Source organism: Podarcis melisellensis (genome assembly GCF_964234715.1).
Source record: "Podarcis melisellensis genome assembly, chromosome: 2".
Taxonomy (NCBI): Eukaryota; Metazoa; Chordata; class Lepidosauria; order Squamata; family Lacertidae; genus Podarcis; species Podarcis melisellensis.
Genome location: NC_138529.1, coordinates 27,638,488 through 27,665,527, shown reverse-complemented (window position 1 = coordinate 27,665,527; position 27,040 = coordinate 27,638,488). Strand labels below are relative to the sequence as shown.

The 27,040-nt window shown below is 50.4% G+C and overlaps 1 protein-coding gene across 9 annotated transcripts in view; it reads right to left on the bottom strand.

Annotated features, from left to right (window-relative positions):
* The window catches only part of BAHCC1 (BAH domain and coiled-coil containing 1), a 116,979-nt gene that overhangs the window by 10,884 nt on the left and 79,055 nt on the right, over positions 1-27,040 (bottom strand). For 6 of the 9 annotated variants that reach the window (XM_081899480.1, XM_081899483.1, XM_081899482.1 and 3 more), the window contains 15 exons: positions 25,479-25,584; positions 24,925-25,029; positions 24,121-24,329; positions 22,868-23,026; positions 22,464-22,675; positions 20,795-21,110; positions 18,674-19,366; positions 14,938-15,143; positions 13,987-14,123; positions 13,522-13,647; positions 4,626-4,740; positions 3,814-4,081; positions 1,864-2,049; positions 908-1,215; positions 176-277 (listed from right to left, as the gene is read on the bottom strand). In XM_081899480.1, coding sequence (XP_081755606.1) covers positions 176-277; positions 908-1,215; positions 1,864-2,049; positions 3,814-4,081; positions 4,626-4,740; positions 13,522-13,647; positions 13,987-14,123; positions 14,938-15,143; positions 18,674-19,366; positions 20,795-21,110; positions 22,464-22,675; positions 22,868-23,026; positions 24,121-24,329; positions 24,925-25,029; positions 25,479-25,584 — 3,248 coding nt within the window. The remainder of the gene's footprint in view (positions 1-175; positions 278-907; positions 1,216-1,863; positions 2,050-3,813; positions 4,082-4,625; positions 4,741-13,521; positions 13,648-13,986; positions 14,124-14,937; positions 15,144-18,673; positions 19,367-20,794; positions 21,111-22,463; positions 22,676-22,867; positions 23,027-24,120; positions 24,330-24,924; positions 25,030-25,478; positions 25,585-27,040) is intronic. The other 3 variants (XM_081899481.1, XM_081899484.1, XM_081899485.1) reach the window with 3 other exon arrangements.

Here is a 27,040-nt window from a genome sequence, read left to right as displayed (position 1 = left end):
TCAGGGCAGCCAGAGGAGTTCCCACCCAGCAAATACCCTGACAGCAGCAAGGCAGATCTGAGCCATCAGCTCCTCCTTGGAGGAAAATGGCGGCAGCCGTAGGACCCTTAGGAGAGGGCAAGTGGTGCTGACCTACCCATGCCCTGCATTGCAGGAGGTGGCGGCCGTTTCCTACCTGCTTGCTGACCACCTTGTTCTTGACCTTAGCCAGCTTCTTGCCTTTGCTGAGGATGGCCTTGGCATTGCGGGGAGAGAGCGCCAGTGCCCCATTCTTTCTCTGCCAAGAGGGAGGAGAAAATGGGGTTAGGGAAAAGGCCGGCCAACACAGATATCTCCGGGCAAAGGAGCAGCGCTCTACAGAGTACCTATCCTGACACAAATGGCTGTAAAGACCCTCTTCTTTCTCTCTCTCATTTTAAAAAAATGTTATTTATAAATTTTTAACAAAAAAACCACACCATTTCAACAACATTTCTAGTTTAACAATCTCTTCATCGACAACTTTACCTCCCTCCATGGTTCCCCCAAAATTTCAATTTGGGCTGCGTATTATCGTTATCCTATACCTTTGCCTTATCACAAAGAAAAAACAGAAAGTTCACCCCCACTGCTGCCCTTATTCAAATCCTACTTACACGAGTTTTTAAGTATTCTGCAAACATTTCCCAGTCTTCTTTAAAACTGTCCTCTTTCTGATCTCCAATTCTACACGTCCATCCTGCCAATTCTAAGACCCACCCCTTTCCTCAGTGCCTCATACCTAGAAGGGGCCCATCTGCTTGGCAGAAACACTGCCCTGTTGCATCCAGCTCGCTCCACCTTCCTTCCAGGGACATTGCCCCTGGCACCCCCCCCCCCACTCCCTTGAGGAACACCTCCAGTCTGGCCTTTTTGCATGCATACTCACCCTGAGGGCCGACTGCAGCACCTTGCTCTTCCGCGTGGCTTTCTTGAGCCGTTCACTGTTGAGCTTTCCTGCGTCGTCCCGGGTTGCAAACAGTCGGGCTTGGCTGCCGGAGAAGAGCCCCTCGTTCGCGGCCGATGTCCCAGGCCCGCACTGCAGCTCCTTGGCCTTGCTCTTCAACTTCTTCTTGCTGGAAACCTCGCAAGATGCTGCCCGGCAGACGGGCACCTTCTCCAGCCTCCCTACGCCGGGCTTCACCGGGCGCCGCTTGATTTTGACTTGGCCCTCGGGACTGGGGATCCGGCAGGGCCCTGTGGGGATACAAAAGAGTTTCTGATACCTTGCCTCCTTTCTCCTTACACAGCCTGGCTCGTATAATAGGAATAAGCATAACACAAGTGCAGATTTCGGGCAGCCCCATATCCATTAGCAGCTTGTGAGCCAGTCTGATAGCCTTCCCCCCTTCTTTGGGGGCTTTGCTTTTGGTCTGCAGTGTGATACCAGAAGCTGGATCTCAGAACCTCGCCTGGACAGGCGCCCACAGATTCCCTGTAATTTAATAGTTGGGCTCATATGAATCCTTCACTGCCATTTTGCATCCATCCTTGCGCATGATTAAATTTAGGGCCATGAACATACTATTATACCTTTAAAGCACATTCTCTCCACTCAAAGAATTTTGCGCACTGTCGTTTAAGGGTTGCTGGGAACAGTAACTCTGGGAGGGATAAACTACAGTGCCCAGAATTCTTTGAGAGGGAAAATGTGCTTCGAATGTGCTTTAAGGGCATAGTGCATACACAGCCACAATTTGGCAGGATGGACTGACTGGGAAGGCAGGTGGACCCGATGCAATCTTAAATTATTTTCTTACCAGGCTTCAGTGCCTTATTCTCTGCCAGCTGGGATGAATCCTGCATCTTACCAATAATGTTTTGCCACTTTTTGTTTCATATTACCTAGCAGCCCCTGCCTCTCCTTTTTCTTCTTTGCCTTCTGATTCGCTTCCATCTTCACCACCGAGGAAGGAGAGGGGCCAATCACAGCAGGGTTTACTGTCATGTGAAGGGTGGAGCTGGTGTCGCTGGTCAAGTCGTCAACACCACCATCGTCGTCGCTTTCATAGTCTTTGTGGCGATTGTCATCTGCGGGCAGAGAGGAGAATCAGAAGAAATGGGAGGGGGGAGGGACTCAGAGGACATTATGGACCATAACAGGGAGGGGATGCAAGGCATTCTACATGATGCCTCGCTACACTGATGTCCAGGCTTCAGTCATCAAGGCACACCCAAGACAATTGCTGCGTTGTTTTTGAGGCCTATATACCCTAACACGAACTGAGAAGCGAGAGTTCAAAGCCAGCAGCTTGCAAAACATTTTATACATCTTGTTTGGGGCATTTTATTGCACTGCCTCTTTTTTAATGAATTTTTGGCAGCAATCCACCATTTGGGAACCATGGGATTTGAGGACTTAATGCAGGAGGAGCCCCTGATAAACTGCCCTGGGGTGCTCATCATGGGTACAGCAGTGGGGCAGCAGCTCTTCCAAACGTAACAAAACAACAAAAACCAGGCACACAACTTGGAGGGTGTTTTGGGCCTCGCAACTGCCCCCCTCTGTCAACCCCGCAGCAAATCTGGCCTGCGTATCCTCCTCCCCCTCTCCCAATCTTGAATTCTTACATCCTGGCTCTTGCCCCTCTTGACAATGTCCCTTTGTTCTTTTGGCTTTGGGGAGTGGAAGCAGGATTTCTGTCTCAGCCTTGGCTTCCTGATAAGATGCCCCAGAAGCTCCAAGGGAAACCCATAAGGCTGCAGTCAAACTGGAGCGGACATTGGCCCCAGCAGAGGCCAGCACGTGCAGCTATTTTTAAATTCCACAGCTTCCTCTGCTTGCCAGGAGGAAACACGCTGAGCGGCAAAAGCTCCTGGCCAGAGCAGAAGATAACAGGTTTTTTTTTCTTTCTGGAGGATGAACTTGCTCCGTGAATGGCTTGGGAGCGACAAATTGCGCTTTGCCTTTCCCTAGTGGGAAGGTGGGAGGGCCGGTAGGGATTCTGTGTCTTGGGAGTCCAGCAAACTGCCCTACAGGACACACACATACTCCCTTTCCACGGGGCCGGAGGTCAACAATTGTCCCAGGGCCTGTTTTAGCCGTGACAGATACAGCAAGGCAACAGCTGCAAAGTTACTAACATCCTCTTCACCTCTTACTTATTTAAGAACATTTAGTTATTGCTTGATCGCAAGAAAACCGCCAAGTGGTTTACAAAGATAGAAAATAAAACAATACCGCTGTGGATAAAACTCAGTTAAAAACAGGTTATTTAAAAAAAAAAATCCAGAAGAAAATTAAAACTAATAGTTGCTAAAAAGAGATGAAATACACAGCTACATGTCTGAAGAGGTTTGCCTAAAGAAACAATGGTTTAAGTAAGGTAAAGGGACTCCTGACCATTAGGTCCAGTCGTGGCCGACTCTGGGGTTGCGGCGCTCATCTCGCTTTATTGGCCAAGGGAGCCAGCGTACAGGTCATGTGGCCAGCATGACTAAGCCGCTTCTGGCAAACCAGAGCAGCGCACAGAAACGCCGTTAATAAGAGTACAGTGAAAGGCGCTTGCCTGTTGTCAATAGAGTTCCAAAGTGCAGGTGCTGCCATACATATTTTGAGTGTGGAATGAGGATTTTGCAGCACCTGTAACAGTGCCACTTCCACAGATCAAAGTGGTCAAGTGCAATATGAGGCAAGGTGATCCTGCAAATCAACTGCTCCCAAGCTGTTAAGGGCTTTGTTTACTAATAGCAACATGCTGGTAGCAAACAGGCAACTGGTGCGCATCTCTGACCAACAGCGTTGCCAACCTTTGCTTCCCAGCAAACCCCACCCTTTTCCACTGCCACCCATACCTGCATCAGTATTTCCTGTGCTTGGCTTGACCTCTGAGGTAGTGAGGTCCTGCTGTGGGTATTTGGCAGAAGGCGTTGCTTTGGAGCTCTTGGGCCGGGAGAGTTTCTTTTGGATCCTGGTACCGGGGCTGGGCTCTTTCCGTCGGAACGGGCCAATGTTTGCGGGCAAGCCTTTGCTCTTGACCTTCTGCTTGAGATGGGAGACCTTGTGCACCACAGTGGAAGCCAGCTTGTTTTGAGAGCTGCTCTTCTTGCAACGCACCTTCTCCTGCAGCATGGAAACAAACACGAGTCACTACGGTCCAAAAGGTGCCTACTCCGCCGTCTCCCACTCCCTCCCGCTCACATCTGTTTCTTACAATCAGGGTACATTGGAAAGGACACTGGGGAGCTGCTGCCAGTCAGTGTAGACAGTACTGACTAAGATGGACCAATGGTCTGGTTCAGTAGAAGGCAGCTTCCTATGTGATCGGTAAAATGAAACTCTCAAATTGTACAATTGTGCACATTTCTGCCTTACTTTGCCTATGGGAGGGGGGAGGACCGCAATATACTGGAAGATGAAGGAAATGCGAGTGTCTCACATATGAAGATACAGCATCTCACTAGGCCAGTCCTCAAAGCCTAAAGCATCGTGGCTGATGTGGCGAGTGTCTTCCCCATCTGACTGGCTTTGGAAGGCAGGGGCAGAATGTCAATGGTTCTGATCAGGCCTAGCTTGTTCACCGACAAGCTACTTTTTACTCAGTGACCAAAAAGGTGAAAGAACGAAGAGGATGGCTGTGCTCGATAAGGCTCTGTGCTGGACTCACCTGGGAGTTTTTAATGCCACCATAAGCAGTCTCTGATATTTTCCTTTTCTTCTTCTTCGGCTCTCCCTCAGCCCGCAGCTCTGCACACAGCAGAGATAAGCTGGCCTTTACTGACCTGTGAATGGGAAAGAATGCTCAGTTTGGAAAAAGCCCAATGGAAAGACAATTCAGCTCACTGACACCTCCATTTGGGGGCTGGAGCCCACGGGGTGGTAAGGTGCAGAGGTGGAGCCTTACACAAAGGGAGGAATTTTTATCTAGGTTTTCAGGATGGAATGAGCACACAGAGACGCACACACGCCAGTTCTCAGCATCCTACAATTCCATGCAGCATCAATTACCATAAAACGTTGGTTCTAGACTTTAAGGCTATATGAGAAAAAACTATGGGGGAATTCTTGTGGCTACTGCTGCCTGCCTTGCCCCACGCTCCTGTCTTCCATTTCCTTCCCCCAGTTAATTCACACTCATTCCAAGTTCTCTTCCATATACAAGGGTTAAAATGTGTTGGGTCAGAAGGACACATGCAACTTTTAAACAAACTTGTAAAATAGAAGCCCATTTTGTGCTGAGTTTTTTTTTTTTTTTTTGGCACAATTTATTTTGAGCGCGAAAATCAATATTGCTTTGGTCTACAGGATCTGGGAATTTCCTTCTGATAAAACAGTATGGACCTGCCTCATTATAACCATTATATGCCTCGGAGTCCAAGGTTGCCATACAAGGATGGAGAGTGCCGGGCAAATGTTCAGGTTCAAGTCCCCGGTCTCTACCCTTTGATCCAGCTGTCTTGGTGCTGGGTGCTCACTAAAGTTTCTAAGAAGCTCAGAGCATTTCTTCTGCCTTTGGGGAAGAAGAGCTGGAAACTTCCTTCCTCCCCCTCCCCCCCCCAATTTCTCCAGAGCAGGAGGGCACAGCAGGAACTAGGTGCCAAGACATCTGGGTTTTATTGAACTCCACTGTTTCCTCAGGAAGCCGCTTGGATGAAGACTGAATTGTGGTAGCTGTGTAAAACAGGAGACCCAATTTCTCCTGACACATACAAGGACTAGTTAGTATTACTAGGAAAATGTTAGTATTACTGAGACTGTGACAGGCAGGGGAGGTGTGTGTGTGTGTGTGTTTAAATACACCTCTATATTCTATGCACACATTTACACCTCACTTGAATTCTGCTTGCACCTCTGTTTTCACAGAGAGAAAAACCAGAACGCAACTTTTAAAACAGAAAGGATCACATACAGTGGTACCTCGGGTTACATACGCTTCAGGTTACAGACTCCGCTAACCCAGAAATAGTACCTCGGGTTAAGAACTTTGCTTCAGGATGAGAATAGAAATCGTGCGGCGGCAGCAGGAAGCCCCATTAGCTAAAGTGGGGTCTCAGGTTAAGAACGGACCTCTGGAATGAATTAAGTACGTAACCAGAGGCACCACTGTAAAGCAGATAGAATTGGGCATCTAAATATGGCCAAATCAAGTTTGCAAACCCTTTCCCCAAAGCAGGGATGGTTTACATTCCTCCCTAAGGGGTGAGGAGACTGAACGGATTCCCTTTGTGCGATGCTCAGAAAACAGGGACAAGATCATTACCGAGTAAAGAACCCTGCTTTACAGCCTTGTCAAATGTCACCCATCTTCACCAAGTGAAATTGAAACGTGCCTCCCTTATGGGTTGAAAGGTGTATGAGGGTTTATGCGGGGAGTCTAGCAGGACAAGGTACTTCCGGGGGGTGGGGTAGGTAAAAGCAGCTGGAGGGTCTTGTCCGCAAGACAAGAGTCTGAGCTGACGCCAGTGTTGGATACATGCCCCCCCCCCCACTTTTCTTTCTTTCCCGTTTCCCTTAGGTGGGGAAGATGACATGCTGCATCCCTCCCACAGGTCCTGTTGCTGCTTTAGGAAAAGGGAGGAGGAGATTCCTTGGACTTTTCATGCCTTCCAGCAACATTCCGGAGCGGCTGCCACTTCTGCTGCAGCTCATTAATTCACCAGCTATTGGGAGGGGAGGGGGGGGGACTTTGGGACAATCGCTTCTTTCAGCTGAGCTTGTCAGAAGGGTTTATGTGCAAGGGGATTGCCAGAGGAGCTACAGCGGAGCTCCTGCCCGGGCAGCTTAACTCCCTCAGCACCGGAGGGATGGCAGCACAAGTTGCGTAAGCAGTTTCGGTGCCGCTGCTCTTGCGGTCTTGGCTCCGAGGGAACAGGTTTTATGGCCGTGCGTGGGTGGACATGGGTCTTGGGGGAACTGAGAAGCTAGGTGAGGCATGCCTCTCTCTGATATGCACAATGATAAGAGCCCTGTTCAGGCGCTCGTGCAGACTTATTATTACCATTATTGTTATTATAAAGGTAAAGGGACCCCTGAGCATTAGGTCCGGTCGTGGCCAATTCTGGGGTTGCGGCGCTCATCTCGCTTTATTGGCCGAGGGAGCCAGGCGTACAGCTTCCGGGTCATGTGGCCAGAATGACTAAGCCGCTTCTGGCAAACCAGAGCAACTCACAGAAACACCGTTTACCTTCCTGCCGGAGGGATACCTATTTATCTACTTGCACTTTGACGTGCTTTTGAACTGCTAGGTTTGCAGGAGCAGGGTCCGAGCAATGGGAGTTCACCCCGTCGTGGGGATTCGAACCGCCGACCTTCTGATAGGCAAGTCCTAGCCTCTGTGGTTTAGACCACAGTGCCACTCACGTCCCTGTTAGGGTAGAAGTACCCCCCCCCAAAGCAGACGAATTTATTTTCATATGCAACAGCCGCAGCGAGAATACTACATGCACAAAAATGGCGAGATGCGGTAGTACCTACTAATGAGGATCGGCAGGTGAAATTGACGGAATATGCCGAACCAGCATGTTTAACAAGTAAAGTCGGGGATCAGCAGACTTTTAAGGATGAGTGGAAAATGTTTGTAGATTATTTAAGGAAAAAACTATTGTAAACATGTTAAAACGCAAGTAGGCTTTGAATAAGAAGAGGAGTAAAATCATATCTGAGAAAATTGTGGTGTATAACATGCAGCAATATTTGAAAAAGTTGGAGAAACCATGGAGGGGAAGTCCAATGCTAACTGGCAGTTAATTGGAAAATGTTGAATTTGGGGTGACTCCCATTTAGCTGAAAGGGCTTTGAAGCCTCTTCAATAGGGGACCTTAATAAAAGGGTGCCACCAAGGTCTGGACTGAAGCTGGCATAGGTTGGGATGTTGGAGGCAGGGCTTGTGTGTGTGTGCCCTGTTCCCCTCCTCAGTTATGTGGAGCCTGTGGCCTTTCAGATGTTGCTGGACCACGGCATCAAATATCCCTGTCCATTGGCTATGCTGCCCGGGGCTGATGGCAGCAGAGATCCCAGAAACATCTGGAGAGTCACAAGCTTTCCTATCTTCAGTTTAAGTCAGTGTTTCCCAAACTTGGGTCTCCAGCTGTTTTTGGACTATAGTTCCCATCATCCCTGACCATGTTAGCTAAGCATGATGGGAGTTGTAGTCCAAAAACAGCTGGAGACCCAAGTTTGGGAAACACTGGCTTTAAGCCTTGATATGTTCACACAAATGCCTGAATCAAGCTAAGAAGATCTGGAATTCTGGAAGAAGATCACCTCAATTCTGCTTTATTACAACTCAAATTACGCAACTGGATTAAGCAAATTACAAAGACTATGCTTTCTTTTTTTCCTCTTTTTTCGAAATTCTGGGTGTTTGTTCTACTTAAGGAGCAGGGCAAGACCTGTAAGGACTTGTGGAAGAAATGTGAGAAGTAGGATAGGTCTCTTGAAGAGGAGGAGGACTGGGAGCCATGGGGAAGGATTAGGAGTAACATGGAATTAAGTTCCCTTGCCCACCTGACCAATGCAAGCCCTCTCTTAGCCAGCTCTCCCATTTTCCTGGGGATGCAATGAAACTTCCACGTAGATTATCATGTCTGATGTTCCTGCATGTACTAATAAGCTAAGAGCTATCATAGATTCCTACTATATGCATGCCAACTAAATGTGCATCATAAAAATCTGAGAGAATGATCATCGCATTAATTCCTAACACAAAGTACCTTCTATGTAGGACTCTGGTAATGTGCAAAGTGATCCTAAGAGTTTGGCAGAAACAGCCAGCACGGTTTTGAGCTGTTTCTTCATAACCAGCACTGGGACAAAACTTAGCTAAGGAAAATGAGATGCAGAAGAAGCAAGGTGAAATTTTCAGGGGGTCTTTGCAAACTATGGGATCGGAGTTAATCTCTGTGCTCTGTAGCATTGCTGCAAGCAAGCAGTCTCCTGCAGCTGCTGGAAAGGACTGTTGGCGTATCTTGGCCATGGCTGCATACGTGTGCATACTGTATAAAATACAAATTCTGCACCACAGAAATTAGAATTCCGTGACCTATCTGAATTTGAGCATGTTTATGCATTTTCTTTTATTTTGCATAAACTGATCCTGGGACATTTGCCGTTTTAACTATATATTAGGACACTACAGATCAGCCCCAAACCACTGCTGAGCAGCTTTTTCTGCTTTGGGGAGAAACCAGCTGTGTAACTTTCAAGCAGATCTTTGCAGCGATAAGTTCTAGAAACGTGCTCTTGAAAAAAGGAAATTAAGCCGAGAGTTCTGTTGGAAGCTGAGCATTCATTCAAGCTGAACTGAATGCCTAGTGCCCTTCTGTGCTCCCTTGGAATTGCAGCACATGCAAAGCCATGTTCTTAGAGGAGCGAGGTAGTTGCTCCACAGGCATCTGTGCCGGGCTCTTCCATGGAATAAGCCATGGCCCACTGGCCCAGTAAAACCCATTGGAGGAGAGCGCCAGGATTCCTGCTGCTAGTGTGTACTCACTGCTGCCTTCTCAACACTTCCTGTCTCCACAAAGGGCAGTGTGTGTGTGTGTGCAAGCTACATAGAGCAAGCTAGAGGAAAGCCTGGATCAATCTCATCCGACACACTGAAAAAGAAGCAACGAAGAGACACGTTGCTTGATGTCAGGAGAAAAGGAACAGGAAGCAAAGGCAAAGAGAACAACACTCTTATGTTTCAAGCTGAATCAAGACTAAAAAATAGCCAGAGGAGGTGCACACTCCCTACCCATAAACAAGAATCAAATTAAAGAATCAAGCCTGGCCTAATCTGAAGCAGGCCATCCATTTTTTCTTTTGACACCTTCTAAATCAGCCTTCCCCAATCTGGTGCCCTTCATGAGTTTGGGACTAAATGTCCCATTAGCCCGGTCAGGCTGGCTGGTGGGATTTGTAGTCCAAATACAAGTTGGGAAAGTCCATCGCAAAGGATCCGCTCCGCATCGCGTCGGCAGTTCTTTCACAAGCAGCGTCCTCCCAGCATAGTAAATATGAAATGAATTAGCTCCCTGAAGGCTTTGTTCCCATCCCCCCCTACTGCTGGCTGGCTTCCCGCTCGGATCTCCAGCGCTCGTTAGTTCTAATTGCTCCACTCCGGCACCCAGAGAAGCCGCCTCTTGTTTGCTCCACCCTGGGAATGCAGCCCAGGGTTTGAGGCCGCGCAAACCCTCTTTCCCCCTTCCCCGAGACGGCTTCTGTTCACACTCCTCTCCCGGGCCTTGCCCCCTGCACCTCGACCTTCTGACCCGGGGCTGACCCTGGAGCTGGTGCCAAATTCCATTCCTGCGGCTGCAGCAGGCAAGGAAGGAGGGAATTCCCTGACAAGCAGAGGGATGGGAAGGGAGCAGAGCACCCTCAGGCAGGCAGGCAGGCAGGCAGGCAAAGGGCCATGGGCAGAAGGCGGGGTGCGGAAAACAGGCCAGCAAGCAACTCGGGGCTCCAGAGAAAGCCAAGCTGCCCATCTTCACACCTCGGGCACCAGCGGGCAGGGAGCTACCATGGCTCCAGGCCACCGCTCAGTTCCGGGGAGTGGCTGGAGGGAAGCAAGCTTGGCAGGGATTCTCTCGCTCGGCGTGGGAAGCTGCGGGAATGTTCCCGATAGGAAGCAGGCCAAGGGGCCGGGCCTGCAGCTGCCACAGGAGCATGTGTTGCTTCAGCGAGGCCAAAAGCAGGGAAGGGATGCCATGATGGCTGGGAGACTTGGCCTGGCAACGCACAGCAAGGGGATCCTGTGCCACCGTGCCTCGCCTGGCTGGGTTTACAAGGCAAGGCCTGTGCGCCAGGATGCAAATCAGGAAGGAGCGCAAGCCGCCGTTCAGGTGTGGAGCGGTGAGTGCCGTGGGTGTGCAAGGTCCCGTCTGGCAGCCTGTGTGGCTTGGAGCCATCCTGCAATACTTTGATCTGCAGGGAAAGGGGGTGTCGGTTCAATGTTGCACGAACGCTCTCAGGAAGGGCCGAGCTGTTGCTGTGTTTATAGGGCTACTTGGAACAACATCTCCCCTACTGAGCCCATTTTGAAAAGTCCAGGAAAAGCTACGCCGTGCTCTGAGCCCACTAAGGCATGTAGAACAGGGTGCAGGTATTATTTAGGTTGCAACTCATGAATGCAAAAAGCACTCCCTAAGTACAGGAATTAGAAAGACAGACAGACATTGCATCCTAATTATACACTATATTTGGGACCTGAGAATAACACCCCCACTGTGGACAGTGAGAGCTTCACCAATGCAATGCCATTGGTAGAATGTGGTTACGCTATTTCCCACTGGGCCCACCTACTGAATAGAGCAGCTTTTCCGAGGCAGGAAGGCAGTATGAGGGACTGTTGATGCCCCCTGTTACAGAAGGTCACGGCCCCCACCCCTCTCCTGCCGTAGTCTCTGGTTCAATGTGTCTTACAGATTCTCATAACATTTGCAAAATGCAGAGACCGCATGAGGATGGGATGCCAATGTCCCGGGGCAAGGATATTGGCTCTATCCATACCCGCTTCAAGTCTCCAAATAACCTGCCACCTATAAACAGCTTCATTTCACCACTGGTGAAAATGGTCAAAGATATTCGTCCCTCCTTTCAAGCGGAAGAGTTTCCCGACCCGGTATTCTCCCTTTCCGAACAGCCGGCAGCTCTACTACCGCTGTGGAATGTGTGTAAGTCACGGCACTCAAAAGGATGCAACCCCACGTTTTAAAAGCAGGGTGGTAGTGAGGCTTGGTTGTTAAGATTTGCTCGTACGCTGCTGGAGCCATGGAGACAGTATGGTGGGAAAGATCGGCATTTGGAGGGGCCTCTGTTTCCCGCCTCCATCTGAACTCCTCTCCACTGTTCCTCTGAAGCCACAGAACAGTTTAGTAGAGCCCAAAACAGGGACTGCCTTCCAAATCAGCTAAGAATGGATTCCCTTCTGGATTTGGTTTTGCATAAACCTACACAGCTCTGCAAGGTTTGGGGAGGGAACAGGAATAAATCCAGGGGAAAGGGTCCAGACAAGGGCGGTGGGAGGGAGGGAGGAATGGGAGAAGGCAAGCAAGTTCTCCAGCAAGCCCTGGAAGATTTCCACGAGCCATATGGTGGAGCCATGTTGCAACCCAAAGCCAACACTAACTGCTTTTTTTCCCCTGTAACCTTCACTACATTTGCTAATGTTTTGTGACATAAAACCTAGAGATTAATTTTTTTTTCTTCTGTCTTAATTGAAGGAACCATTTAGTACAGATTTAACTATTATTACCAAATCATCAGGATTGATGCAGCGCACACACGCGTGCTCCAATCATGTTTGGACTAGCTTGGAGGATTTATGCAAATGGGCCTGCCGGGAGAGGCAATTTGTAGCAGAGAAGGACAATTATACAGGGCCCGTGAGTGCGGGAATGACTGTGCCGGGCGGCTAATGGATAATCATAAAGCGCCAGCAGCAATGAACACCACTGCAGTGTGACCAATGACTTTATACAGCACAGATAAAGAGGCTTTTATGCAACACTGCCTTCCTCTTCAAAAGAGGGGCAATTCTTTCCCCCCATAACGGTGGCAGGAGGCAAGGCAGTCACGAGGCGGGGGAGCACAGAGGAGCAGGCCTCTCTCCAGCCCCGCTGCTCCCCTGGGTCTCGGTGCCCATTTGCAACATGCAAGACAAACCCCTGCACTCGGCGCTGAAATGCAACCACTTCTGGGGCGAAGGCACTGGTTAACAGCCACGAACAACAACATGGGAAGACTTTGACCTCAAGGGACTCCATTAACACCACCAGCACTACCCCCCGCCAACGCAAGCAGTGCTCTATAATAGCTACACTGCAAGCGCAGGGAATTGTGGGGGGTGCCCCTGCTCCCTCTTCCTTAGCAACTGTGCTGGCTTTTTAAGTATATAAAGATACGACAGGGCAACACAGGAGAAGCATGCATGCAGCTTCATACACAACAGCCACCCTAGTAAACTTGAGAAGAGTGGGCGCTTGCAAAGTGATTGGTGGGGTAGCTTGGAGGGCTGCCCCACATAATGGATCCCATAACGTGGTGCATGCACACCATTTGAATGGCAATGTTCATCAACTCAGGGGAGGGGGGTTGGCCCCTTCAAATATTTTACCGGGGGTGGTGGTGGTGAAGACCCCTCAGCCCCTAGGAGTTGGCTCCCGTGAACACAAGAGTAGAAGGTACAGAAGGGGTGCATAAGCCTTTCTGTGCTTCCCACATTTCTCCGCAGGCCCTGGTTCCAAGACTGAAAATAGGCTCAAGCTTGGGGAGGAAATAAGTGAGGCAGGCAGGGGAGGAAAAGGTGATCTGGTAAGAAAAGCAGCAGGCGGAGGAAAGGTTCCATGCCCTCCCCAGCCCTGCTTCTAGAGGGACTTGGTGGCTACCCAGCATTTGGCCACGCAGCCCTGCCAGTGTCACGCCCAGCTCTCCCCGTGCACTCCTGTAATGATGCCCCCACATGCATGTGTTCATTCATGCACGCCCACACTTCCTCACGCGTTGGAAATACAGCATGTTGCGCACGCAGCGGCTAGGGTGCCCTTCCCGCCCCCTGCGAGCCGAGCCCGGTCACTCACTTGACCTTCCTGCTGTCGCTCTTGCTGATGGAGCCCTGGCGCAGGGAGCTGAGAGTGCTGGAGTGCTTGCGCTTCCTAGGTCGCCCTGGTCCCCGCCGAGCCGGACTCCGGGAGCTCTCGTCTCGCCTATGGGCAACAGCCACAATAAGCACACATCCAAGGGGCAAGCGCTCCCCTAGCTCTTGCTTGGAAGGGCTGGTGGGGTGTGTGTGTGTGTGTGTGTGTGTGTGTGTGTGTGTGTGTGCGTGTGTGGCTGCCTATGGTCTACAAAGCTGAAGAGGAGTTTGAAACTCTCGATGCAAGAGACCCATTTGCTTGCTTGGGCTGCAGGAGCCATAACAGACAGGTCCAAGATCAGGTGTTTTTTTCACACCCTCGCCTCTTTCTCAATGCTTTGTGGTCTTACCCACATTCTCTGGGGCACCTTGCCCTGCAAACCTGCTGAAAAAAGGCAAAGACACTCACTCGTGGTCATGCCGCCTCTGCAGCTTGGCCAGCTCCCGCTGCTTCTCCTTGTAGCGCCGCTGCAGTTCCGCAAGCCGCAGCCGCATCTCTACTTCCTGGGTGTCCAAGTTCTCAATGGCTGCTTTCAGGGGGCAAACCTGCAGGAGAGAGGGGGAAGGATCCTTCACTGAGGTGGGAAAACAAAGAGGCCATGCCACGTGCACCATGCTGTGTGCAAGTCGTCCATTCATTCCTAAGCTTCTCTTTTCCCTTCGAGTAGCAGGCCCAAGAACTTCCAGAGGTGAAGAAGGGGTAGGGAAGGCCAGCTGGCTGGAAAAGCTGACCTTTGGGTGGTCTATCCCAATCAGTGTCAGGTTTTGGCTGAATGCCTTCAGGGAAAGAAATAAGGGCCCGCCAGCCAAAAAGGTGGGGAACAACCAATATTGCATTGTCAGGGATTTTAAAAGCACGGGCCCAGCTGTTCCCTATGGCAGCTGACAGGTTTCAGAAGCAGAAGAGGGGGATATCTCATCAGATAAAGTAGCTAGGACTTCTGCAGATTTAAAAGGAACAGGGCATGTGTGGTTCAGAGACACACCAGACTTCTGACTTGTTCTAGCCAGGGCCAGAACTGTGCCAGGATGGAATGATGGACAGCTGGAAGGAACATTGTTTATTCTCCTTCTGCTGTCAGAGGCAGGGGGTCACAAGTGGAGAGTGTGCCACCGCTCTGGCGTTCTGCTTTCAGGCTTCCCATAGGCATCCCACTGGCTGCTATGAGAACAAGGTGCTAGAATAGGTGGGCTACTGGCCTGTTCTAGCAGGCTCTTCTTATGCTTTTTAATTTATTGACATCACCTGTTAGCTTCCTTGGAAGGAAACGAACGGCAGGGCACAAATGATTGCAATCAACGAACAAGCACATCCTCTCTGTCCCCTATTTTAAATGCCCTGGGTACACAGGATACTTACAGGCTTGGTCTTAGGGGTCCAGATGTATTTGCGGCGGGAGGCCCGCATGCGAGGACGCAGGTCCACGCAGGGCACAGCAGCTTCTGCCAGGTCGAGGAGGTCAGGGGGGCTGCTGCTCTCCAGGCCGGTTGCCTCAACCAAGGCCCAGGCGGCAGCGAGAGTGGCCAGGCTTTGCAGATTGAACGCTGCCAGGTCTTCATCCAGCACTGTGGAAAGGGGGGAAGGTTACCGTGGTGGAAAAACCATTCTCATCCACAGGGGGAGGAGACATACATTAAGATATCATACACCTTGGTCTTTGGATCTTGGGTCACCCAGGAGGTTGTGGACTCTCCTTCCTTGGAGAGGTTTGTAAGCAGAGGTTGGATAGCCATTTGTCATGGATGCTTCAGCTGAGATCCCTACTTTGAACTGCATGACCATTGGGTCATGACCTCCCAACTTGGCAACTCTATGATTCTATTGGGTGTTTCCGGGCACATAAAAGGGGCACACCACCCTGAAACCATTGTCCCCTCTCTGCCCCCAAAGCAACCTTGGGTAGCGACTGGGTGCCGGCTTGTTGTTACTACTAGCCATGTCTTCCTATTTTTCCGAGCGAACTGTGGCTCTGTTCCTTTCTCGGACACACCCACTGGTAAGGGGTTTTTTTTTGGGGGGGGTGGAGGTTAGCCTGGTACAATGCTCACTCTGGAAAGGTTGCCTTGCCTCTGCCCGCTCTGCTCTCCATACCCTGCTACTCAAAGACATCAGGCACACGGTCGTGTTTATCTCAGGCACATACCACACATCCATCCAGGCAGAGGGGAAGTTATTGGGATGCCACATACTTCGGGGGTGGGGCGGGGGGGAGAGAAAAGGCAATTTGAGCCGAGGGGGCAGCAGCCAGGAGCCAGAGCCGTCTGAACTTGGGGGAAGGAGAGGGGCCTCTTGAGATAGCATCAAACTTGGGAGGAGGCTTTTGGGAAGAACCTTGCCCAGAGGGGATTGGTCGGAAGCGTAACGTAGTTCCAAACTACAAATTTTAAAAGTCCCTGGAGATGATGAGCAGATGGAGGAAGGGGGGGGGTGGCGGAGAGTCGCAGATAAGGTTTTTGCTGTACATCAATTTGCTTTGTGCTTGTGTACAAGGATGTCTGCCTGCGAATGCGCCTGCACACATGTGTGAGGAGGCATGCAGGGGAGTCCTTGTATGTGGTTTCCGTTCCACTGCGGGCAAAGAACGGTTCCGGTGTGTGAGCAGTAACCGTTTGCTGTAGAGATGAAAAGCGCAGACTTTGCTTAGCCACAGGGGGTGATAACCATCTGCATATGTGGGCTGGTGCAGACCCCCTCGTCTGGGGAGGTGGGAAAACGGGAGGCTGAAAACGGCAGCGGAAAGGTGATAGAGACTAAAAAAAGCAAGACTTTCACTATTTTCATTCTGCTGAATTTTTTTTTAAAAAAACACCCCGCCAAACAAGAGCACTAGAAAGTTCTCAAGAGCGATGAGATTCTGAAACAGGAAGCATCTAAGTGGTATGGAGGCAACCCTTTCTCACTGAAAGGTGTTCACTGGTTAATGCACTTGAATAAGACAGGTATTTTCCTATTTTTTAAGGATCCTCATAATAATAATAACGGGCCTATCCCAAGTCTCTACACTGCCCAAATTCAAGGTCCAAACTAGATGACGAGCCTCCCTAAATATGCAACAGAGTGGCTGCCTCAAAGGCTCTTGCCTCCCAGACTCACAAGGGGTTAATATCCTCTTCCGAGAGCTCAAATCAAAGGTTGAGCTACTCCTAGCGCTGGCTAGGCAAGCCCCCAATGTGCTGCCTGACCCCTGACTTCACTCCGCACTTTGGCAGGACTCCAGACTCCATGCCTCTGGGGGGGGGGGGAATCCCTCCATTCCCCAGGGGCCAGGAATAAGCAACCTCTAACGATTAGCTCTTCTTTATGGCGGCAATTATGAAAAGACACCGTTTTCCCCTAGCTAGCCACCAGGATGCTTCAAGGCCTGACATGCAGAGTCCGTACTTCATAAAAGAGTGCACCTAGAGCAGAAGCCTAGGAAGGCAACTGCTGCTCAAACTCTGGGGTTTTCACCTTGGTTCTCAGCTTCCAGATCCCCAGAGCAGTCCAAGTTTCCTGCCTGGGTGGCAGATCACGTAACTCCAAAGGCACTGCGTAAGGATATCATGGCCTGCGAGGGACCAAAAATAGGGTACAGTTCTACTGGTGATCTGAGCGAGTGCAGATACTGTTCTGCAAGCCCGAGGAGGGTCTTAAGGTCAGGAGGGGATCCTTTAACTTATATATACAAAAGCCTACAGGGCTGTTAGGAAGAGACAGCACCACTTATCTATGCGAAGGAAGTGGTGGGGTGGGTACTGGGGAGGCAGAAGCTCCTGATCGAAGTGGATCCTGCAGTTCTGTTCGCCACCCATTTCAACCAGGTGCCATCTTTTAGTTCACTAGATACTGACTGTCACAATGGTTCGATTACATGGCTTCGTATTTTGACTCTACATTTTTATTGTGATAGTCGCAGCATGTTTTGTTTTTGTTTTTTTAGCCTTGTGGTTTTGTGGCTTTTACTCTGTAAACTGCTTAGAGGTTTTCTATCTAGAGCAGGGTTTCCTAAACTTGGGCCTTCAGCTAGTTTATTATTATTTTTTGAACTACAATTCCCATCATCCCTGACCACTGGTTCTGCTAGACAGGGATGATGGGAGTTGTAGTCCAACAACAGCTGGAGACCCAAGTTTGGGAAACCCTGATCTAGAGGAATCTTATCAAAATATTGATTAAACAAATATTCCTGTGGGGATGGGGAGGTGAGCAGCAGGTAGCTTCCGGCATGGCTCTCACGGAGGGGTGTAAGGCAGGAAGAAGCAGAGCTAACTCTCTTAACCAGCAGTATGCCTGGTGCGGAAGAAATGTGGGGCAAATAATGGGGGTCCTGTGCGAGCTAGTGGAGAACGCTGAAAGGCTACAGTTGTGGACAGGCTGTTTGAGCAGTTCAATGGGAGATCGCACATGAGAGTGATCTGCATTTGCCCTTTGGCTGCTTAATCGTTCAGTGCCAACACTGGAGAGCTAATGGAAGATATCAAGGGAGCAGGCCCTGGCACGGATGCAAATTCTACAGTCTCAAAGGTACAAACTTGACAAGACCAAGGTCTGGGGAAAAAATCTGGTTCCAGTCCCAAGATAATGTTCCCATCATGAACAACCTTTCAGTCTCCAGTGGGCTGTCATCATTCCTTCGCATCTTAAGCTCCTACAACATGCAGAGGAGTGGCGGTCAACTCCTTGCTGTCCATGCAGGAGGCAGGGCTGTGCTTAGCAAGGATAGGGCGGGGAACTGACCCTCCAGATGTTGACAGGCTCCAGTTCCCATCAGCTCCAGCCAAGAAGGCCAATGGTCAGGAGTGATGGGAGTCCGGCAACATCTGCAGGGCCACTGGTTCCCCATCCCTGGCGTATAGGAAAGAAGTTTCTCATTCCTCTAACAACAATGGAAATTTAGCCCCGTCTCTGACTCTTGGCAGGCTGCCCTCCTGAACCAAAGAAGTAAGCAGTGCTTAGCTACCATGAACAAAATGGGTGGGCAAGTCACCCAGACAAATACAGAATCCTCTTCCCAGTCCCCTTGCTTGCTTGCTGGTCCCTGGCCTCCGTGAGAGGGAAGGGACAAAACAGTGGCAAGAGGGAGAGGGAGAGAAAAGATAGCCCCTGCCTTCCTTACCATGGGCGGCAGTATCGCACTGCTGGCGACGGAGTTCCAGTTCTGCCAGCTCACTGAGCAGGGCAATGCCAGGAATCCCTGAGCTGCATGGCGAGGGCAGGGGAAGGGAATCTGCAGGAGGTGGCGATTCCAAGGCTGGGAGCTCGCCCAGATCAATGCTGGCAGCAATGAGGGCGTCCAGGCCGCACGGGGCCACCTGCACCTCGGCATGCGTCGACAGGTCATCTGACGAGCTGGCATCGCTCTCGTCTTCCTGGCATTCATCTTCTAGTGCTGCGGCTGGGCTGTCCTCCACAGCCATCACCTCCGGCGAAGTCCCTGGAACAGCAGCTTCCGGCCTAGGCTGCTCCTGGCATTCCTTCGGGGCAGAGTCCAAGCCGTCTGGGCTGTCCCCGACCAGCAGGGGGCAACACGGCGTCTCCTTGGCCAGTTCCGTGGAGCTCGGCCTCTGGGGGTGCACAACGAGGTGGGGAGGGTGAGGGTGGGAGGAGTCCACTCCGGGGTCCCCAGCCCCACTGGATGGGCGAGCTTCCGACTCGCATTGTGGCTCCTGCTCCGGTGGGAAGGTGCGTGACTGTTCGGGCTCAGCTGCCGTGGAAACCGTTTGCATAGTGTCAGGATCAGCTGGGTCCAGGGGTAAAGGTGATGCATAGCCCAGGCCAGCCACAGGGTAGGAGTAACCAGGGGGAAGATCTAGAGGAAGAAAGAACAAGGAAAGAGCACCAGGATAAGCTATGGTACACACACACAAAAGCAGGGGGCACAGGGTCAGCTTGGGACTCTCCAAACCAAAACTCAAGATAACTCAAAGCTCGGCTCTGCCCTCGCCGCTCCTGGAAGGATCCTTTGAAAAAATCCAATATGCTCAGAGACTCTGCGCCTGTTCATTGGGGGAGATAGGGAGCCCAGAGCACTTGTTTTTTAGATGTCCCTTTTATGAAGAGGCATGAAGTGAGACCATTGATCCCCTGCTGATGAGGCTCGCTAACCTCCCGGAAAAGCAAAAAATTGACCTTTTCCTGTTAGGAAAGATCCTAAGACGACCCAGATGGTCGCCAGATTCTGTGTACAGATCTGTAGGCGCAGACCATCCCCCGACACAAACTAGTTTGTTAAGAAAATCCCCAAACTCGGTTCCATGGGTGACTCTGGGTCATCTCTCTGCGGTAGCTTATCTTAAAGTTTTAGGTGTCTATACGCTTATCACATTTATACATTTTAAATTTATTGTTGTACATGGTTTTAAATGCTTGTTTTCCCTCTGGGATTGTACCCCCATGTGTGTTTTATAAGCTGGTCTCCGACTGTAATAAATTATCTATCTATCTATCTATCTATCTATCTATCTATCTATCATCTATCTATCTATCTATCTATCTATCTATCTATCTATCTATCTAATTCAGATGAGCCTGACCTCATATCCTGCACCCTTCCTAACAGAAGACTGGTCCATTCTAACAACTTCCGAGACTGCAATAGGTTATGCTAATGGCACGTACTCCCTTGCTGTTTATTTATTTTCTGGCAGCATTGAACTTTCTACAAATTACCTAGGAAGAATGGCATTCAGACTTTTGTGGTACCATGCCTGTAGGAAAGGGGGGGGGGAGCATGAACAGGGACCAAGAGGAGCTGATCAGGTTCCGATCCTGAACAGTGGAAAATCCCTCACTGATTGTTTCCCAAACTTGGGTCTCCAGCTGTTTTTGGACCACAACTCCCATCATCCCTAACTAGCAGCACCAGTGGTCAGGGATGATGGGAATTGTAGTCCCCCCCCCAAAAAAAACCAACCCCAGCTGGAGACCCAAGTTTGGGAAACCCGGTTCTAGAAGTCCATTCAGTTCCTGGGTCTTTAAGTGCACCCTTTCCAAACCTTTCTGCACAACAATGATTGAAAACTTTGAATGTGTTGGCTAAAGCCTGCGTAAAATAACTGCACTCCAAACTACATGCTATTGCCTATGCCTAGCAGGGCACAGATCAAGACACTTACTACAGGGAGAGGGAGTCCATGCCATGGGCTAATATGATTGATATTGGGTGCAAGCAGTACACAAGTATACCATGTCTCTTCCCGGCTCCCCCTTCCATGCATAGCCTGCCATGAATCCCTACCTGGTTCCAGTGATTTGGGATAAACCTGGGCTGGCCTCCCTTCAGGCTGCTTGTCCTCGGCCTCAGGGCCAGTGGAGCTCTGCGAGGGCACCGGACTGACAGCAGGTGAGCGTGGCACCACAGCAGGGCAGACAGGTAAAGTGCAGGGAGCAGGGCATTTGGGCGGGTGGCAACACGGGGAGAGCTTGGCTGAGCAGGCAGCTGCTGGCGACAGGCCCTTCGGGGGAGCGTTTAAGGCAACAGCTTTGTGGGATGGTTTGAGTGGCTTCTCGGGGCCTGGCATCTCCAGCTCAGGGGGCGGCTCTTCGGGCTTCCGCTACAAGGAGAGAGGTGGACGGGTCAGCGAGTGCCTGAACCCCACGCAACCAACCTCACAAAATGGCAATTGACCCAACGACAATACAGTCAGTATATGCATCTTAAGACTTGCATTTGTCCCCAGTGCTTTGCAATCCGAAACACGTCTGGTTCCACATCACTTCCTGTTGATACGTCCTTATCAGCCCACCAACTCTGGTTCCTCACCCCAGTCCTGATCCTATACTCAGGTTGAATCGGTGGCCGTTAATTTTGACTGTGTCCCCTTCTCAGTTGGGAACAATGGGTTCAAGGAAAACCTGGATACACTTCCGATGAAGGTTCTTTTGGGTTTCCTATTTTAGTGCTCTGTGCCACTCTAGCAGATGTGAGCTGTGTGTGCTTCCAGGTAAATAAATCAGGATTCCGAGCCAAAGCAACTCAGATTCCGCACCAGCAAAAAGCAAAATACTGCAACCTAGATGAAGTTATGGAAACAGGGATCATTTTATCTATCTTAATATCTTCAGCTTCTGCTAGTTGAGGCAGCAGGAGGCAATAACCTATGCAGGGGGCAGAAATTCCATCATCCAGCCACACCCCTCTGATTTCCAGCATCAATCCCACACTTTTCCAAGCACATCTTTGCAACTATATTTGGGGAGCTGAGCTTCAGAGAAGGTTGATCCTCGGGCCAAACATAATTATTATTTGCTTTTTGCGGTGCTTGCTCAGAATCACAACACACACACACACACACAAGCCCTAATCGTCACCCTCAGGAAGAGTGCTGTTCTTCCACATAGGATACTGGTGTCTATCACCACCATGCAGCGAAAAGCAGGATGTTGACGACCATAGCTCTGCAGCCAATAGAGCTTTCTTTGAGATGACTCAGGAGATAAATTCTTACACTCACTCAGAATCTGGCCAAGCACCGTATTTTGAGCCAGTGAGGGATTTCTCATCAGATCAGATTGGCTGGAGAACTCTGTGTGTGTGTGTGTGTGTGTGTGCGCGCACACACACACATTTCCTTTCCCTTGAAGCATGGTGGGTTACTTAGTGGGTGAGTCGTCTGTAGCTGCACAGTCACCTTTCTGCAATGCATTTGCTTCATCTGTGTTAATGTGTGCCAGCCTGGACCGTAGGGGCTGAGCTTTTGCAAAGCGGCTGCATGGGTGGCCCAGACTTTCATGCAGAGAGAATATTTGATGATTCCTTGGTCCCCCCTGACCTCAGATTACCCATATTCCCCAGAGGGAGGAGGTTCCTTCCGCAGTAAGCAGATCCTTTCTAGCTGCCCAACAAGAGAAGCCTGATGGGTACCAAGAGGGGTTTCCGTGATGATGGCCTCACTTCGCACACCTACCTGGCTGTGTGTGTGCCGCTGCACTTCCAGTGCCTGTGCTGCACGCTGCTGTTGCTGCTGCTGTTGCTGCTGCAGGGCATAGAGTTCTTGCTGACGCAGGAATTGGGAGCGGGAATAGACAGGGAGTTGCCCTGTGTGCTGCAGGTGAGAGCCAGGCCCCCGGCTGGGATACATGGGTGGCCAAATTGATGCCTGATCCATCACCTCAGCTGCTGAGAGACAGGGAGATTAATCAGAGAGGTAAACAAAGCCAGAGAGTATGGAGGTGCCTCCCTGATCCCTGAATTAGAGAGCCGCACCCATCTCCTCTCATCAGAGGGGCAGTTCCCGTATACCCCATCCCAGCTACTATCCAGCAGCAGTGGTGGAATGTGCCAGCCAATTAGTGCCTGGCTACTACTTACCCAGGGTATGGGGCGCCCCATGGGCTGGAGGCTCAGAAGGCAGGATTACTAGCTGAGCAGGTGGTTCCTGTGACAGGGGGAAGACTGGCTGCATGGCACTGGGCATAGAAGCTGGGAAGCCGGGAGGCAGGTTTTGATGAAGAGCAGGGTGCCCGATGCCTAGAGAGAAGAATGCACTTGACATAGAAAGCCCAGCCCACTCAACACACCCTCCCAGCAGCCACATCTTCCCTAGGGAAAGAGGTTGTATCAGAGCAAAGTGAGGCTTTGCTTTTTCACGGTTCCCTCAGGGTAGGCCAAGAAGCGTTCGGCTTCTCGTGCATATGCAGACAAATGAAAATCCACCGCAAGAGGCAGGGAGCAGGTCACGTATGTACCACGCAGATAATATCCACTTAGGAAGATCACCATGTATCACACAGTCCTTAGGAGATCTAGGAGAATCCCCTCCACCTATCTCTCCCTATCAGCTGTGACCCCCGGGAAGGCAGTCTCCCAGGTCTGCAATACCTCTGAGGGTTGAGTCATAGGACAGGCAATAATCTAGTTTTGCCTGCATAAAATTCTATATGGAAAATTGTATGTATATGCAGGTGTTTTTGCTGCATGTACAGATGACTCTTTCTTGAGGCAAGAATTTTTTAAGCATATGAAGTGGTCCTAAATGTCACTCACTAAGGGCTGCCTTAGGCTCTCGACAGAAATTAGGGCTAGAGGTTACAGTGAGGCTTACGCAATAACCAGTTTAAAAAACGGGCAGGAAACAGGCAGAAGAGGGGGTCGCAAATAACGAGACAATAGCAATCCAGAGACTAAGGGATGGGGCAGCAGGAAAGCACAGAAGGAAACTGAAACTGCCAGGAGAAGAGAGTAGAAAGCTGTAGATCAGGCGTGAAGTGAGATCAGAAATGGACCAGAGATAAGGAAGAATAAGAAGGAGAAGGAGAAGAGGAGTTTGGATTTGATATCCCACTTTATCACTACCCTAAGGAGTCTCAAAGCGGCTAACATTCTCCTTTCCCTTCCTCCCTCACAACAAACACTCTGGGAGGTGAGTGAGGCTGAGAGACTTCAGAGAAGTGTGACTAGCCCAAGGTCACCCAGCAGCTGCATGTGGAGGAGCGGAGACACGAACCCGGTTCACCAGATTACAAGTCTTAACCACTACAGCACACTGGCTGAGGAGAGGAGCTGCTGTCGGCATGGCTTAGGCAAGGGTTCTAGGTAGAACGTTGACACCCAGCAATACTGACCGTACGAGTGTCCACCCATCCAAAGAGAAGGGCTGCGTGTCCGGGGCAACCAGTGGGTATGAGCCGGGTGGGTATGGGCTGCTGGGTCTCCTCCCAACTGGCTGGCCTGCAACGAGGAACTGCCCGCAATCATCAGGTGGGGTGTAAGGTCTCCAGGGCAGCTGCTGGATGGATGGATGCGGGCAAATTCCACCAGGTCCTTGTTATCCCTGTTACATCAAAAATCAGACAGGACAAAGGCAGGTCAGCTGCAACAGGTCAGGATCGTCCAGGCCTGTAAAGGGACTACACAATGTGGGCTATCATGTAATGTACAGGCAATGCCCCGCTCTCCAAATTTGTATGGGAGTTTTGTTCTGCAATACAACTGAAAAAGCCCGCAAACACCCTGTTCTTCCCCTTTTGTGACATTTTTGGGACCCTTTCAGATTTGGTGCAATGTGTGTGCACATGTTGAATACACGCAAATGACCAGGGGGTTTCCTGTAATGGTCATTCTGTGGCCTCCAGGTCTAAAGGTCAGGCATCTGGAGTAACCAGAAGCCCAGCTATCACATGAACAGGCTCATCATGGGTCCAGCGTTAAGAGCATTATATGCAAAACCCACTGCACTCCCTTCCCCACCTTTGATACCAATCGATGGTAGATACCATACATATTTAAACCAATTTTTCACTCCCAAAAGGGACCCATGGCCGGTGACAGAGGCACCTGCTGAGGACCCAGGGGCTCAGAAGTGCCTGCCAACATCAGAAATGTGTTGAGATCGTATTATACTTGCTGTTGCAATTTCCGTAACTCACCTCACTGCCTTCTCCCTGTTTATTGGGAGTGGTGCTTGTTTTGTTATTTGATGGTGGCAGACAGTTCTGCTTGTTACAGGAGGCAAGCACTGGCTCTGTTTCATTCTGTGGAAGAGAGACCACCATGATTTATTTCCCAAGATGCAACGCTTGGCAGCAGGCACTGCATTTTGGGAAATGCAATGTGGCAGCCGCCGCTGCCACAGAAGAACGCCAAGCCAGTGCTCGCCTCTCACTCCCGGGAAGCGTAATATGCACCGCTACCAATAAAGACATCTGCTGGGAGGAGGTAAGGGAAAGTGCCAGCAGCAGCAGCAACAGGGACTCTGAAGGGGAGCTGGCAACATTTGGCCCAGACAGGAGCCCATGTTGGTACAAGGTAAGGGCCTACTACTAACAGGACCCACTCAAGCCTGGTGCCAGCCCAGAGTGGCTTAGAGATCAATACAAAGTTGATAGTTCCTGCAGCCAGCAACAACTGTGCTTCCAAGATGCAGGTGGGCCTTCTGAAAGCCTCTCCAGCCTAACCATAAAGTGCCATAAATTGCCCTTACTGGATCAAGAGATCTCTCCCAGCAAGTCCCAGGCGCTCCTCACACAGCCGGCTCCGTTCCTCTTCGGCATCCAGGTCAATGACATGCACAGGCCGCGCCGCGCCAGCTTGCGGGAAAAGAAGAACGGAAAAGGCAAGATTAGCTATCACCTTCTGGCAGGACTTCCCCAAGGGCTGGCATCTTTTCTCCTGGCGACACGAGCAGGGGCAGGAAGCGAAGGAGCAGGAGGCAGGAAGGTCACAGGAGCACATCACTTCTGCATTCCATCTCCCACTCCAGGGTGGGGTTAGAACTTAAGGAATAAGGGATGGGGCACAGGCCCCTCTTGAAGAACTCGGCATGGAATTATAGGAGTGAGCTTGCAGCTCAAGCGTCAGGGCCTGCAAGTCTGGAATGAGAGTTCGCGGATAGGAGGGAGGGCAAGGCCATGGTCTGGTCAATAATAATAATAATAATATTTTTTTATTTATACGCCGCCCTTCCCGGTTCAGAAAACCGGGCTCAGGGCATCTAACAAATTTAAAACACTTAATTGATGCAACAAAAAACCAGCATAAAATACAGTATAAAATGAGAACAACAATACATTCATGATCAAAAATCAATTTAGGGAGGGAAATCCATCCAATAAACATTAGATGATCACCAGGGCTAGCTGGCTAAGTTAGTCCTATTTGGGCCAGCGAGGAGACCAGGGAAGAATTAGCTGTGGGATCCCCAAAGCGGGTAATCTTCATAAAAAGGGAAGGGGGAGGGAAGGAAGGGGAATAAAAGATCAGGTTAAGTTCAAACTGAAAGCCAGGCGGAATAGCTCTGTCTTACAGGCCCTGCGGAAGGAAGTTAAATCCTGCAGAAGCCTATAGGCTGAAGCCCCTTCCCTTTCTATGTTAAAGGGGCTCTTCGTGTGGAAGGAGCGGCATGGCACAGCTCCCTAGTCCTGCCCCTGGACACCCATACATTGAGAGCAGCTACCCTGCTATACGGGATCCCAGTTTGGATAAATGCCTTCAATCAGGCCACGGAAAGACTTCAAAATCAGTTTTCCTTCAATAAAAATCTGGCGTACCAAATTGTGTCCCTACGCTGCCCTACGCCTCGAAACTTAACCAAAGACTTCTAGTAACAAAAGCGTAGCTGCTAACGTTTCAGTTCCGGTTGCGGCTACGTTATAGACTGAATGTAAAAATTAAACAGATAGGAATCTCACTAGACGGCTTATCAGAAAATCCTCTGTTTGAGATAAATCAAACGCAGATGGCTAGACAATGAATTCCAAGAACTTAGCAGCCAAACCAGGAATAGGAGTGTGTGTGGCAAGTCCGGGAATGGAGCACGGTGGGAACCCAACCCAGATCCATGTAGGGCCTACGCGCTGGGGAGTGCAGTTGTCTATACCAGGGAACTGAATGGGTGTGCATTCCCGACTGCTCAGGATCCCCCAACCGCCTAGAGAAGGGGGTGCCAAGGTGTTGCCTGCGGGAGCAGGTCCCCCTCCCCACTGAAAATAGGTTTGAAAGAAGCATTCTACTGAAACCCAAAGAACAGGATGGGGTGTTTGCATG